This window comes from Urtica dioica, chromosome 2 (assembly GCF_054948205.1).
Source record: "Urtica dioica subsp. dioica isolate 48M chromosome 2, U.dioica_male_clone48M_v1_H2, whole genome shotgun sequence".
Lineage (NCBI taxonomy): Eukaryota > Viridiplantae > Streptophyta > Magnoliopsida > Rosales > Urticaceae > Urtica > Urtica dioica.
Genome location: NC_142757.1, coordinates 25,046,869 through 25,061,786, shown reverse-complemented (window position 1 = coordinate 25,061,786; position 14,918 = coordinate 25,046,869). Strand labels below are relative to the sequence as shown.

The 14,918-nt window shown below is 38.2% G+C and overlaps 1 protein-coding gene and 2 long non-coding RNA genes across 3 annotated transcripts; all 3 read right to left on the bottom strand.

Annotated features, from left to right (window-relative positions):
* Nucleotides 1-174: 174 nt before the first annotated feature.
* LOC149404216 (uncharacterized) lies at nucleotides 175-1,757 on the bottom strand. The gene is made up of 2 exons (XR_016293964.1): nucleotides 1,240-1,757; nucleotides 175-493 (listed from the first exon to the last, which is right to left on the bottom strand). It is a non-coding gene; the product is annotated as an uncharacterized LOC149404216 (long non-coding RNA).
* Nucleotides 1,758-11,314: 9,557 nt separating this feature from the next.
* LOC149404215 (protein FAR1-RELATED SEQUENCE 5-like) lies at nucleotides 11,315-13,249 on the bottom strand. The gene is made up of 3 exons (XM_089602421.1): nucleotides 12,805-13,249; nucleotides 11,918-12,699; nucleotides 11,315-11,731 (listed from the first exon to the last, which is right to left on the bottom strand). Exons 1-3 carry the CDS (start codon nucleotides 13,247-13,249, stop codon nucleotides 11,315-11,317), a joined length of 1,644 nt encoding a protein of 547 aa, XP_089458547.1.
* Nucleotides 13,250-13,261: 12 nt separating this feature from the next.
* Nucleotides 13,262-13,792, bottom strand: LOC149404214 (uncharacterized). Its single transcript, XR_016295579.1, has 3 exons — nucleotides 13,681-13,792; nucleotides 13,484-13,554; nucleotides 13,262-13,365 (listed from the first exon to the last, which is right to left on the bottom strand). It is a non-coding gene; the product is annotated as an uncharacterized LOC149404214 (long non-coding RNA).
* Nucleotides 13,793-14,918: the final 1,126 nt, after the last annotated feature.

The window sequence follows — 14,918 nt, the reverse complement described above, 5'->3', positions numbered from 1 at the left end:
TCCTGAAGCGTCTTAGTTATTCTATTCAGAAATATTGAAGAGATTAAGGTTCGTTGTCGCAATTTGTTGCGGGTCAGTTTGGGGTTCTAGAATAAAATATATAACTTTTCCGTTCTTTCCGAAATTAATCTTATTTAAGACCCGACGTTTTCGTACCGATGAAATAGTACAAAATAAAATCCAAAAAATTATTTTTAACGAGTCTTAAATAAATAAAAAAATTAATCCAAAATTATACAAACCAAGAATTCCAAAAATAATTAACCGAAATTAAATTCTCGAACATCTTTAATATAAATAATTCACAATTATTTAAAAATTGAATCCAAATAATTAGATCTACGATCTAATTCAAGAGTACTAAATGCTATAGAGCGATTAACGACATTCACGAGTTAGACCGGGATCTACTCTTTTTTGAACACTTTATTTTCCGGCTTCGATGCTTTCGATTACAATGGTTCTTGTCGTCCCGACTCGATCTATGAATAAGCTGCGAAATTTAAAAACGAGCATCGAATCAAAACAATAATACCAAACTCAGACTCGAATCGTAAAATCCAAATTCTTGGTCTCTCGTTGAGACATGAGAGATTCCCGACACTTCGACCAAAAAGATGAACCATAATTCTCAAACAACCTAACAATTTCCAAATCAAAATCGAAACCGAACTAACCAAAACAAACCAATTCTCAAATCAAGACAAACGTAACATAATGCTCAGATTCGGTTTAGGTTTCAGTACCATTTGACCGAGTTTTGAACAAACGAGAGATTCAACTCAAGTCCGACCGAGACCAACACGATCAACACACCAAATCAGCCAACAATTCACAAAAACCAAATCAACAAAACTCAGCTAAACCATCAACGAGCCAACATGTCACAAAATAATTCTGAGTCATCATCGAATCCTTATTGAACCACAAATTTCTGAACTCAAAGTCACAACAACATTAACAACGATTTCAGATCTTCAGCAACAACAACACCACAAATTCAGAATTTCCAACCCAAAAACACATGGCCAAGTCACATTTCAAAAACCAAATTCGTCAAAAAATCAAGAACAAGAGACATACCACCTCATACACATCAACACTTTCACATATTCAGCCAGAACACGTTCAACCTTCACAACTAACCCATTCAGATTCGGAATTATGAAATCCACAAATTTGATTTGTCAACTGGAACCCTAAGTTTCAGATTTGAGATGAACAAATTTCGAATCTTACCTAACTGCAGAAAAGAACCCAGCGACGTTTACCAGCTCCTCTCCCTCGTCACCCGCAACTCAAACATGACAAGAACTAGACGAGCACATACACACGCACACGGCCGCTCCAATTCCGACGGGACCAAAGAGAAAAACAAAGAGATGGCTATTAGAATGCTCAGAGAAGAACGAGGAGAACGAAGAAGAGGACTTACCAATTTTCCGGCCGTTTATCTTCTCCACCGCCACCTATTCCTCTTCTTTCTCTTTTCCTTCTTCTTCTTCCGCTTGGCCACGCTCAAAGCTTCCCTTTTCCTTATCTCTCCCGTTCACACTCTCGGTCACTCACCCTCTCGTTTTCTCCTTCTTTCTTCCGGCCTCTCTCTGTCTTCTCTCTCTTTTCCTTTTTCTCAGTTTTTTTCTTGGTTTGGTGGTTCCTTTGGTCGGCCAAGAGAGAAGTCAGTGAAGAAGATGATTCCTTAACGAGCCATAGAGTGAGTGGAGGAAGATAAGGCAAGAGATGAGACCAATTAGCATATCTTCGAGAATTACAACGCATCCCTTCTTTATAAATTCCCTTCAAATGGGTCCTGAAATTTGTTACAACTAAGTCCTTCATCACATAATTATCTAATTAAATTAAACCGATAATTTTCTCGTTCGTTCTCGATTAATTTAAATATATTTAAGGTTTCTCATAAATAATTCTTGTTCTCGAGAATTTATTTATGAAATTAATTTTCGAAATATTTCTTCGAAAAATAATTTATTATTCGAGACGAACTCGATAAATCCTTTATATATTCCGAGATTTTTCATTATCTTAAAATATTTTAAATTAATTCGATAAACAAATAGGATCATAATTCACTCAAGAATTTAATTGTAACAACGGAAGCTCGTTTATTAAACTTGAATTTACAAGTCGAGTGATTCAAAAGTTTATACTTTACAATTTGACTCAAAGATATTTCACTGATATATAAACGCGACTAGTTCTTGTAGAGTAGGTATACTGATTACGACATTGAATGCCGAAGACACAGTAATGACCACCCATTTGGTGTTGACAGTTTTCGTCATCGGATGCTCGCCTATCGTCAAGGGCAAAGATATAATTCCACTCGGCATGATAGAATCTCATCTGAATCCATACAATTGCGTGAGAGATGGCATGAGAGAATTTATTTTCAGATCCATTTTCCCGAATGTATCCCCATACAAGATGTCCACCGAGCTTTATTATCAATTAGAACCCTTCCGACCATATGGTTCTCGATTGTAGCTTTGACTATTATCATATCTTTGTGAGGGAAGTGAGCACATCTTCCATCAGCCTCTGAGAAGATTATTTCTTCCAACTCCTTAGTTAGCACTTTGTTTGGTCGGTTTTCTATTAGAACATTACCATAAGAGGAGAGGATTTAGCTTCCCAAATGCAATTCTTATGTGCTCTACGTGTTTCTCCGCCGAGGTGCAGACCTTTTGCTATGAAAGTTATTTCATTGTAGGCCTTCTCAAGCTTATCATCTTCATCCCATCAGTCATTCTCATCTTCTTGGTATTTTCGTAGCTTTTCTCTTCATATTGAAGCCTCGACTTCTTTTTTCAAGTTGCAGTAATTGGTGGCTTTGTGCCCAATATCATGGTGGAATGCGCAATACTTGGTGCGATCCCTCTTGGTGATATCCTTTTATATTTTGGGAAATTTAGATAAATTTTCCCAGTTCTCGATGAGCGCGAAAACTTCAGATATCTCTATTGTAATGGGATGATATTTGTGATCGTCTTCAGATCGGCTTCTAGGCTTTTGATCACTTTTTCCGTAAGTTTTACTTCCTCGGCGTTGATGTATTTGTCGTAATGGCTAGCAAACAGCTTGCTCGGCATCTGATCTGATCGATTCTTCTTAAGTGGGTGCCGATCTTCTTTACACCGATTATTGTGGTGCTGATCATGATGACGCCGGTTGGAGTGATGATCTATGCGATCGTCTTCCGATCGGCTTCTATTCTTTTCGATCACTTCTGCCGCAAGTTTTGCTTCCTCGATGTTCATGTATTTATGAGCTTTCAGGAGGAATTCTTTGTAGTCCCTGGGGCCAGTCTTCTATAGTGACCACCTAAGATCGTCTGAAATTCATTGATGTATTTATAGGTACGCAGCCCTGACGTGATTCCGGACAATCTGAAAATCTTCATTCAGATCGTCTACTAGAACGGCTTGTCATAGCGGTTGATGTAATCCTATAAAGATTCATCAAGCCTTTGTTGGATTGCCAGCACCCTTTCTTTCGGTGTTCTTCATGCTCGGGAACCCACAAACTGTTCTATGAAGATATTGCACATTTGTTTCCATGAACCGATTGAATTCGGTCTCAGCTTTTGATACCACTTCTTAGCGGTAACTAATAAAGTGATGGAAGATGCTTGGCACATTACTTGGGAGGGATGCTCGGAATTTTGAACCCGTGATGTGGAAGGTGCTCTAATACCTTCGAGGTGAACAACGAAGCGGAATCTCCTCAGCACAAAATAACATTTCTCTGGTCATTGCCACCTCTTCAGTTCAGCATTCAAGCCTTTGGAAGTTAGTCTGGGTGATGCTTTCTGCTTCTGCGGTGCCCTATTCTAGTGTGGGCGCCCGAGTACTTTTTAATTTAACCTTCTTAGGCAATGGTCTTACTCAGAGCGTTGATATCTATCATCGAATCTCTGATTATCAAGACGATCAAAACTATAAGTGTCTTCGTCGATTATTCCTTCTCATATCTATCTCTTGCGTGTTTCCTTGCCTTCTTAGACCTATCTTCAGCACCATCGATTTCTTTCCCCGACCTTTTATAAGAGTATCTTTATACGGTGTCACAATTGTGCTACACACCGTGACATGTTTGACCTTTATTTGCTCCTCCAATTCTTTGTTCTTCTTTTTCAATTGCAACAGATGCTCTTGCATATGTCTGAACAATTCTGGAAGACTCGATTGTTGGAGTATTTTTGCAATTTCTTCAGCAGTCACCGGTAGAGCCATGTTGTGGTGCTCGATCTGGTCGTGATCTCCACTCTTAGGATTTCCTTCCGCTCCAGGTCTCGGTGTTGCCGAAAAACTCGCCATCAAAATTCAACATTGAATCCCCTCTTTCTAGCAGTAAACTGTTCATGTCAGAAATAGATATAACAATTGTCTCGGCGGTTACACGTATATGCCGAACATACTCGGTATTATAACGAATGTAAAGACTGGGTTGTTCTTATATATAAGAATATCTATACAAGCACTACACTACTACAAATTCACATTTCTGGTGCGGATAGGTATTAGGTGCGACATGTCGCACCTAAGCACATATTAGGTGCGACATGTCGCACCAGATAGTCCTCCAAATGACTAAAAATTTGGCTGATGTTTAGTGGTATTCGGTGCGACATTGTCGCACCGGATATAAAACTGTTGCACCGAAAAGTATTAGGTGCGACATTTGTCGCACCCAATATCATCAGGTGCGACATATGTCGCACCTAATGGGTTTAAAATTTAAAACGGTCAGAAAATTTCCCCCGAATATTTTTGGTTTTGTAATTTCATAGTCGGTGCGACATTAGGTGCGACATGTCGCACCGAATATGAGTATTAGGTGCGACATTGTCGCACCCAATAGTTTTAGGGTATTTTAAATACCAAGCGTCCTTCTTCCTCGCCCGAACTCCCTCTCTCTGTCTCACTCTATCTCTCTTCGACGCTCCACTCGGCCTATCTCCGGCGACGTGCGTCCTCTCCGCCGTGTACCTCGCCGTCCTCCTCCAAGGTACGTCTCTCTCTCTCTCTCTCTCTCTCTCTCTCTCTCGCTCTCTCTCTCTCTCTCTCTCTCTCTCTCTCTCTCTCTCTTTCTCCCCTCTCTCTTTCAATCTCACATTTTTCTTTCTCCGACCTGCAGGTCCGTCCCCGCTGCCCGTGACCCCTTCGGCTCAGCCCCGGTCACCCCGCCGTCAGTGACACCCTCGGCTCAGCCCCGGTCACCCCGCCGTCCGTGACCCCTTCGGCTCAGCCCCGGTCCGCCCGTGACCCCCTCGGCTCAGCCCGGTCCTCCCCCGCCGCCCGTGACCCCTTCGGCTCAGCCCCAGTCACCCCGCCGTCCATGACACCCTCGTCTCAGCCCCGGTCCGCCCGTGACCATCCCTCGGCTCAGCCTCGTGACCCCATCGGCTCAGCCCCGGTCCGCCCAAACAGCTCCCGACCCTCCCCCGGCCCCCTGCAGCCCAATTCTTCCCCGACCCGCTGTCGCCCAAACTGCCCCCGGCCCGCCCTCGGCCCACCCGCTGCCGCCCAAATAGCCCCCGGCCCTCTCTTGGCCCAGCCCCGGCCTCGCGTCTAGCTCGCCGCCTCGTCGTCGCCTCGAAAAAGGTTAGTTATGTGTAATTAGTAATATTTTTAGATTATTTCATATAGATTAATTACTAATATATATGAAAATATAACTTTGATTAGATGTTAACATGTTTAAAGATGAAAAAGTTGTGCAGTGTAGGTGTGTAGTTTTCCTATTGGGTCCTCTGCTTTTTACAGTGGTCATACTTGGACGTGGGTTGATCAGTTCAAGTGTGTGATAACTACTTGAAAGGTTTTTAAACTAATCATTCTTATAGTGTGTGATAACTGCTTTGATAACAGGGCGTTGGCTATCAGAGAGGTTATAAGTACTTACGTGGCCATTGTAAGTTTGAATCTGACTAATCTTTATCATACCGAGTACTTCCCCAATATTTTCTGCTCTATCAGTCGGTATTCGGATCTTAACTTAGGTTCTTAGTCGTTCTCCACATATTTACACCTCAAACAACTCGTGTTCGGTGCTTTATGACTGTTCGGTGTTATGATAAATAATTCCGATCATTATTTATATATATATATATATATATATATATATAATAAGGTAAAATAATAATTGTAATATATATATATATATATATATATATATAATAAGGTAAAATAATAATTGTAATAAGAACTTCCTAATAAAGATCAAGAAAGCATTCCTATGCTAAGTTATTAAGTTTAACGTACTTATTTATTATCATTAAATTAAATATTAACGCTTTGTTTCACAAATATATGATTACTTTGTTAATTGATGGAAAATAGATTACGAGTTTTCTTGGTTATTGGTTTTACAAACTCAAGTTTTTGTTGTTATTAAAGTTTTACAACATTATGTTAATTAGCTTCATAATGTAAAGTTTTACGATGAATCGATTTAAATAATCTCTGTTGTTTAAAATTTATATAAGATCAAATAGTTTAGTACAATCACTACTACAAAATTAGGATTCTACAATGCTTAAAAACAGTTGTAGAATGATTCTGCAACGCTTGTCGAGCGTTGTAGAATCCAGCGTTGTATAAGCTTCTACAACGGTATGAATTCATTGTGCAATTTTCAAATACTTTAAAACTCTCCGCCGCGGCGACACATAATTTCCGCCACGGCAAGGTATTCTACAATGAATAAATTAACCGTTGTAGAAGCTGGTCACCGTGGCGAGAAGTTTATTTTTTTTTACAAAATGTCGTCGCGACGACGTATAATTTTCGCCACGGTGAAGAGCTTCTGCAACAGATATTCACTAGTACAAAAAAGACTTTTGGGTGCGAATTTTTTCGCACCCAAAAGACATTTTTTGCACCCAAAAACACCTTTAGGTGCGACTTTAGGTGCGACTTTTCCGCACCCGAAAGTCCGCACCTAAAGGTCTTGGGTGCGAAAAGTCGCACCCAAAAGTCATAACTTTCGGGTGCGACTTTTAGATGCGACATTTCGCACCCATATTCGCACCCAATTATGACTGAAAGCATGTTGAAAATAGTGGGAAAGTATTTTTGGGTGCGAAAAAGTCGCACCCAAATTTGGCGAGTAAGCTTTTGGGTACGACTTTTCGCACCCAAAAGTCATTTGCATTCACCTTTTGGTGCGAAAAAGTCGCAACAAATTTGGCGGGTACGCCTTTGGGTGCGACTTTTCGCATCCAAAAGTTATTCACCTTGACTTTTGGGTGCGACAAAGTCGCACTCAAATATGGTGGGTATGCTTTTGGGTGCGACTTTTCGCACCCAAAATAGATTGATTTCTCAAATCAACCAAAACATTCACTGTTATAAACTGCATAATATATATGTATAAAATGGAGATTGATACAAAATCGTTCAAATTGCATTAATAAAAAAGAAAACGCATAGAAAATGGTGATAACAAATTCTGGTAAGCTCAGATAGAGGGATAGAGAGGAAACGCACAGAAAACGTCAATTTTTTTTCCAAGAATTAAAAAGCAACACGTGTACACGAAGTGAGAGAGAAAGTGAGCTGAAGAGAGAGACAGAGAGATTTAGAGAGAAAGATTGAGAGGAGGACTTACCGGGGTGGCTGTCGGACCGGGGCGGAGCTAAGGTGACCAGCTAATGGGATTTGAAGCTCCGACTGGACGGTGAGCTCAGGCGCGCGGCAATGAGGAGCAGAGGAGATATAGTGAGCTGGAGAGAGAGAATGTATGAGAGAGAGAGAGAGTAGGATAGAGAGAGAATGAGAGAAGACTTACCGGTCGGAGAGGCTGTCGGACCGGCGAGCTCAGGTGGCAAAGAGGAGCAGAGACATCAAGAGAGTGATAGCGTGAAAGAGAAAGAAACGGATCAGACTGCTAAGTTTTTTTTATAAGCAAACCTAGAATTTGGGTGCGACTTTGTGGCACCCAATGTTTTGGACCGGTCAAAATTTATACAAAAAGGGGGCTCGACGGTCCGACAGCCTCTCCGGCCGGTAAGTCTTCTCTCATTCTCTCTCTATCCTACTCTCTCTCTCTCATACATTCTCTCTCTCCAGCTCACTATATCTCCTCTGCTCCTCATTGTCGCGCGCCTGAGCTCACCGTCCATAGTTTCCGGTCAGTCAATTAGTCTTATTAAAAATATTTTTGAAAAAAAAAACTCATTCAAGAATTGTTTTTGATCCAATCTGTAGGAATCAATAGAAAGGTAGATCCCAATACACCCAATGCCAAATAGCGCAAGAACGTCGTTCTGCAGAATATATGACTCATGCTCCTTTAGGGAAGACCGTTTAAAACATTTGGACTTTTGGGTGCAACTTTCAAAAGTCAACCTTGATTTTTAGGTGCGACAAAGGTTTTAATGAACTTTTGGGTGCGACTTTTCGCACCCGAAAGTCTTTTTTGCTGCGACTTTTAGGTGCGAAAAGTCGCACCCAAAAGTCACCCGCACCAGAAAACTATATTTGTAGTAGTGATTGAACCATTGTAGGATACCTCGCCGCGACGAGGTCCATTATCCTACAACGTTTTGACTACCCATTGTAGAAATTTATCGTCGCGGTAAAAAACACCTGTTGCAGGATTCTACAACAGATAGTCTAAGCAATGTGGAAACTCTGAAATATACTAAATTTTACTACGCTTAGCCATAAGCGTTGTAGAAACACCCAGTTTCTACAACGCTTAGCCATAAGCATTGTAGAATCCAATATTTCTACAGCGTTCGGTGCAGCATGCTGCGCCAGAGGTAGTTGTCGAGGCCGATGATGATTCCGGCGGCTGCGGCGGTGGCAGAGAGGCGGGGATGGAGCGGGGCGGATGGGTTGCGGCATGTGAAATCCCAAATTTTAAGCTTTATTAAAAAGCAAAAATTTTGTGTTTGAGCGACGTTGGTATTTTTTTTTTATAAAGTAGTAGTGAATGATTTATTTATGTGGTAGTTTTTGAAGTTTTTCTTTTATGTATGTTTTAGGGTTTTTTTTTAAATTAATATACTCTTTAGATTACAAAATATAAATATTATATATATATAAATTATATATAGGGCCGGCTAGGTATCTAGCCCAAATTGACCACCACTATTAAAATTCTAGCCCAACTATCATAAAATTTAAGTGACTAGCCCAATTCACAACCAAACATTATAATATTCCAATACTACCCTTGATTCAAATTCCAATACACCGCCAAACACAAATCGATACCCTCATTCGAAACTCAAACTCTCAGCCAAACAGACTTTCTTTTCCCCTCATTCGCGCGAACACTGAACCTTCAATCCCTCGGGCGATTTCGAATTCGTCGATCTCTCCACTTCCGAGCCGACGAAGAAAAAATGGTGAGTAACTCAACCTTCAATCTCTACATTTCCAGCGCCGACAAAGTAAATAGGTTAGTAAATATTATTGTCAGTTCGTCGCCAAATCTGAGCATATCTGAAACCCTAGACGTCATTTTGGATCAATTTTGTGTTAGATTAACCATAAAAATTGTTAATCTGATTTACTATTTGATTTACGGTCTTATTTACCATCTGATTTACTGTCCTTTATTAACTATGATCAATTTTGTTTTAGATTAACCGTAAAAATTGTTAATATGATTTACTATTTGATTTACGGTCTTATTTACCATCTGATTTACTGTTAATTGAAAATGTTAAACCAATTACTGTCTGATTGAGTGATTTACTGTCTAATTTAACATCTGATTTACTGTCCTTTATTAACTATGATTAAGCAATGCTTAATATGATTTAGTACCTGATATTACTATGATTTACGTAATGGTTAATATAATTTACTGAATGATTTACTATCAATGGTGTTTAACATTTCCTGTAGGGATGGGAATACGTGTTGGATAACAAATGGTGGGATCCAAGCAAAAAAATAGTCAACCATACAAAGTTGGAAGATACCAGTCATATCTTCCAAGCACTAAGCGAAGAACAACTAGAGATGTTCGGAGATAGTATCTTCGGTCAATTATTGCTTGTTCGTCAAATACCCAATGACAACAAAACGCACTCTACTTATCCGTCAAGGATAGTGCACCAGTTGATACTTCGACAATGCATCAACACCGACTACACCGTTAGGAAGGGTGATAATAAGGTGACTTTATAAACAACATCTGTGATTTAGTATATGCTTTTACTATGATTTACCTAATGGTTAATATAATTTACTGAATGATTTACTATCTGTGAATGATTTACTTAATGGCAAGGTGACTCCGCATGAAGCTTGGTTCAAGATCAACAACCATGTTGTCAAATTCGGTTTGTCGGAATTCGCTCTTATGACGGGACTGAATTGTCGAGAATTCACTCCGGATGAGCTCGAAGAACACAACCGTGCAAGAGATTATACTCCGAAATCTATGTTTGCTAACAAATTTTTCAAGAAGATGAAAAAAGTGTCTACCCTTGAAGTGGTAGCCGCATTTTTAGGAGCCAGGGACGCAACGAACAATGAGAAGGTAATGTTGGCCAAATTGGTGTTTTTGGAGACAATCTTGCTGCCAAAACAAGAAAGGAGTAGCATCAACACTCGACACCTTGATATAGCCGACAACTCCGAAACATTTGACAACTATCCATGGGGGAGAGTGAGCTACGAGAAGCTTATAGAGTCGATCACAAATTGTGGTGATTCACTTCAAAAAATCACCACAGGATATGGTGTGCACGGATTCTCGCATGCTTTAGTTGCATGGGCGTATGAAATCCTTCCCTCTCTTGCCGAAAATCAATATGGAATCTGCCGTAATCCAAACGCAACTCCGCGTATCCTTCGCTGGCAGTTTTTGTATCAGTGTTTGATTATCAAGATATCAATTCACTTAGACAGTTAATGCTATTAGCCATTGAGCTCTTTTGTTTAACAATTGTACATGGTTTTGTACCAAGTTTCATGTAAGTAAATAATATTAACCCTGATAGTTAATTGTATTAACCATTTCCAAATTTAACAAACTTTACTATAATGGTTCGATAGTCTTATACAGTAAATGCTATTAGCCATTGAGCTCTTTTGTTTAACAATTGTACATGGTTTTGTACCAAGTTTCATGTAAGAAAATAATATTAACCCTGATAGTTAATTGTATTAACCATTTCCAAAAATTAACAAACCATTGTACAACTGAATGAATCCATAAAGCTCTACAATATAATATGGAAAATATCAAATGATTAAGAAATTCCATATCAACAAGTTCAAAAATCAACTTAATTGGACATCAATGTAGATAATTTGTGTACTAAAATTTAGTCCATTAGACACGTTCGCTTGTTGTGGCCATTTCGTCCACATTTTCCGCAGTGTAGCTTTTTCAAATTCTCCGAAGCTGATTTGTATCTTGCCTTCTTCGGCCTCCCAGCCTTTGCCCTACTATTCGGAGCTTTAATTGAGTCTTTATGATCTTGGGGGACATTCCATCGCGACCTATCTTCGATTGGGTACAAGCTTCCAGCATAAGTCGCTGCAAAATATTCTCTGGTATAATAAGGGGATACAAAAGACAGAGGATTCAATTTTTTCTTCCACATAGCAGCTATAGCATGAGAACAAGGGAACTCGTCCAATTGCCAATAGTAACACGTGCATGTTCTATTAGCTAAATTTACAGTTTCGTTTACTCCGTTATCAACCACTTCGAGATCATGCATGTTTATGGGTATGACCTGCAAGTAATAAATATAATAATTAACAAACAAAGGAAAGTAATTAATATCAGCTTGTATAGAAAATGACAGATATTCTTTTAGTAAATATTATTTCCGTAGTAGTAAATAATATTTACTATAAATATTTGTGACTGATCTTACAAAAGCAAAGGTACTGCAAAGGTACGCTAGTAATAAACTCACCGACATACAGCGAGCATTGTCCTCATTTGTCAACAAAATCTCAAAAGCTTTAGGAGTAAGAGATGTCGTCATAGAATTCCCAAAATCAGTGCGCTCAAAAAACCATTTCTGGAGTATATTTCTAAGCTCAATAATCAATTCTGAAACAGGCCAACCCCTTGCTTCTTTCAATCTAGAATTCATCGATTCTGAGATATTGGTTGTCATCAAATCGTAGCGCCGTCCAGGGAAGAGCGAACGAGACCATTTCTTTGGATCCACATCCTCTAAATATTTCTTGATGCGAGGATCAATTTTGTTCAAGAGACTCAAATATTTCTCATACTCGGACACCGTATACGCCTTTGCACACCTTATGAAAAAGGGTTCAATTGCACCATGATGAAAATTAACCTTTAAGTTGCTCAATAGGTGTTGCATACACGCTGCGATTTTTGCTTCAGGAAATACACTAGAAACAGCCTTCGCGATCGATTTATGCCTATCCGAAATGACGACCATCGACTCACGCACGCCTATGGCCTCTTTCAACTTGAGAAAGAACCACTCCCACGACAAGTCATTTTCTGAATCAACTATGGCATATCCTATCGGAAATATATGGTTATTCCCATCCATTACCGAAGCAATAAGAAAACTGCCGCCATACTTCGTTTTTAGATGGGTTCCGTCAACCGAGATTACAGGTCGACAATATTTCCAACCCGAGATTGATGCTCCAAATGCTATGAAAAAATACATGAATTCTCCAATCGAATTGACATAATAATCTGTAAATGTACCTAACAAACCAAGAGTAAATCTATTAGTTAATCTGATTAACTATTGTGTCAATATTATTTACTGTACAACCACGAGATACATATTGATATAGATGAAGAAGCTACCTGGATTCTTGGACTTCATCATATCTCCAATGTAAGGAAGCAAAGAATAAGCCTCCTTCGGGCAGCCTCTTATCTCCTTAAGGGCCATATGACGGGATTTCCATGCCTTGTAATAGGAAATATCGACTTGTAAGTCCGCCCTTGCTGTTGAAATGATGTCTTTTGGAGTAATGTGATCAGCACATACTTTCTCTAAATTACTTTTTAAGCAATGGCTAATCAGAGATGATGATGCTTGTCGGTGATCATTAGACACTATATTCAATCGATGGTCAATCGTGTGCACGTTCGAATATTTACGTACGGTCCAAAAGCCCATATCTTTAGACGAGACAGCGTTCATCATCCACTTGCAAGAACTAACAGAGCAAATCAGATTGTAGCGAGTCGTAGATGACCTAGCAACTTTAAACTCAAAGTTGTTTGAAATAGCCAATAATTGCATGACTTTGATCATGTGTTCTTTCTTCATGAAAATTGAACCCTCGCCAAAGACTAATGATGATGTAAATTTATCAAAATTTACATCATCAACGATAGTCAGAGCTTTGGAAAAGCCAGCTACAATAAAGAATACGTTAATCAGTGAAAATTTACTATAATGGTTCGATAGTAAATAATATTTACCAATCGCCCTTCGATGGTAAATAATATTTACCAGATGAAAAAACCAACGTACCTGTCTCAGATTTGGCCAATTCCATGCTTCAAATATAGACACACAGAATATATATTCCAACGAAGTCGATTCTGAACAATATAAGAACAATATATGAAAATCTCAAATCGATGATCCTAAATATGTATTCCAACGACGCCATTTCAATGATCCTAGTTGTATAATCATGGAATCCATTAAAAAAAGCTAATTCAAACCTGTAGAAGAAATAGGAAACGCAAATCCAAGGAAGAAACTAGAAATCGCTGCCGTGAGATGCAAATCGCCTATTCTCTTCTCGTGCCGTGCTTTGGAAGAAAAAAATTGCCGTGATCGGAGAACGAAATGAGGAAGAGAGCACTTAAAACAGTTTAAAACAGTTTAAATGAAGGGTAATTTTGGCAGAATGAAAAATATGGGCTATTGCCCTAAATAAATAGATAGTTGGACTATAATTTAAAAGCCACCTCCATAAGGAGGCTAATCGTTTACAAATCTCTTATATATATTATAAATAAATCATGTGCGTAGAAATATACATAATTTTTCATATATTGTTATATATATATATATATATATATATATATATATTTTATAGTTATAATTTGAAGGTCATATATATATGTACGTAAGTAATATATATATATATATATATATATATATATATATATATAACCTAACACATAATATATATATATATATATATATATATAAACGTATTATGTAATATATATATATATATATTATATTATATATGTATATAAGGGTATATAATAATAATAATTATTATTATAATAATAATGATTAATTTTTTAAAGATAAGAAGTAGGATTAGGGTTTGGCCTTTTATGGTTTGGACTTTTAGGGTTTAATTAAATCATATATAAGCATCTCATCCTTTTTTTTAAACGCTTCTTCTCTGCTCTCCCTCCCCTATTCCTCTCTCTGTTTGGAAATTCGTAGCCCTAATTAGGTATGCTTTCTCTTCTATCTGGTTCGGATTTATTGAAAACGGTTTTTTAAAATGCTTGCCCTAGTTTCAAAACAATTGGTTTTGCGTTGATTCATTTTGGAAACGTTAGATTTAAGTGTCTTCGATCTAAATCTTTAATCGAAAAATATTTTTATGAAATACATAATATTTTCCGATTATTTTCAAATCAGTGCACAGACCTGAGACCTATTTCCGATTTTCAGACTTTAAACATTTACTGTGAATTCAACAAATTTGGTTTTGCGTTGATTCTTTTTGGAAAAGTTGGGATTAAATGTCTGCTATGTAAACCTTTAATCGAAAAATATTTTTATCAAATACAGAATATTTTCTGATTATTTTAAAAACGGTGAGCAGACAGTTTTTGACAAAACTTTTAAAGTTAGATTTTAGCACTTCTTTTATTTTTAATAAATAGTTAGAAATTTATTTTGGCCGTGGTGCCTTTACAAAAAGTGATCA

Coding starts and splice junctions, on each gene's coding strand:
- LOC149404215 (XM_089602421.1), bottom strand. CDS start 13,249: ATGCAATTATTGGCTATTTCAAACAACTTTGAGTTTAAAGTTGCTAGG. Junction 12,700..12,804: donor GATGAAGTCCAAGAATCCAG/GTAGCTTCTTCA, acceptor TTGGTTTGTTAG/GTACATTTACAGATTATTAT. Junction 11,732..11,917: donor ACAATGCTCGCTGTATGTCG/GTGAGTTTATTA, acceptor TATTACTTGCAG/GTCATACCCATAAACATGCA.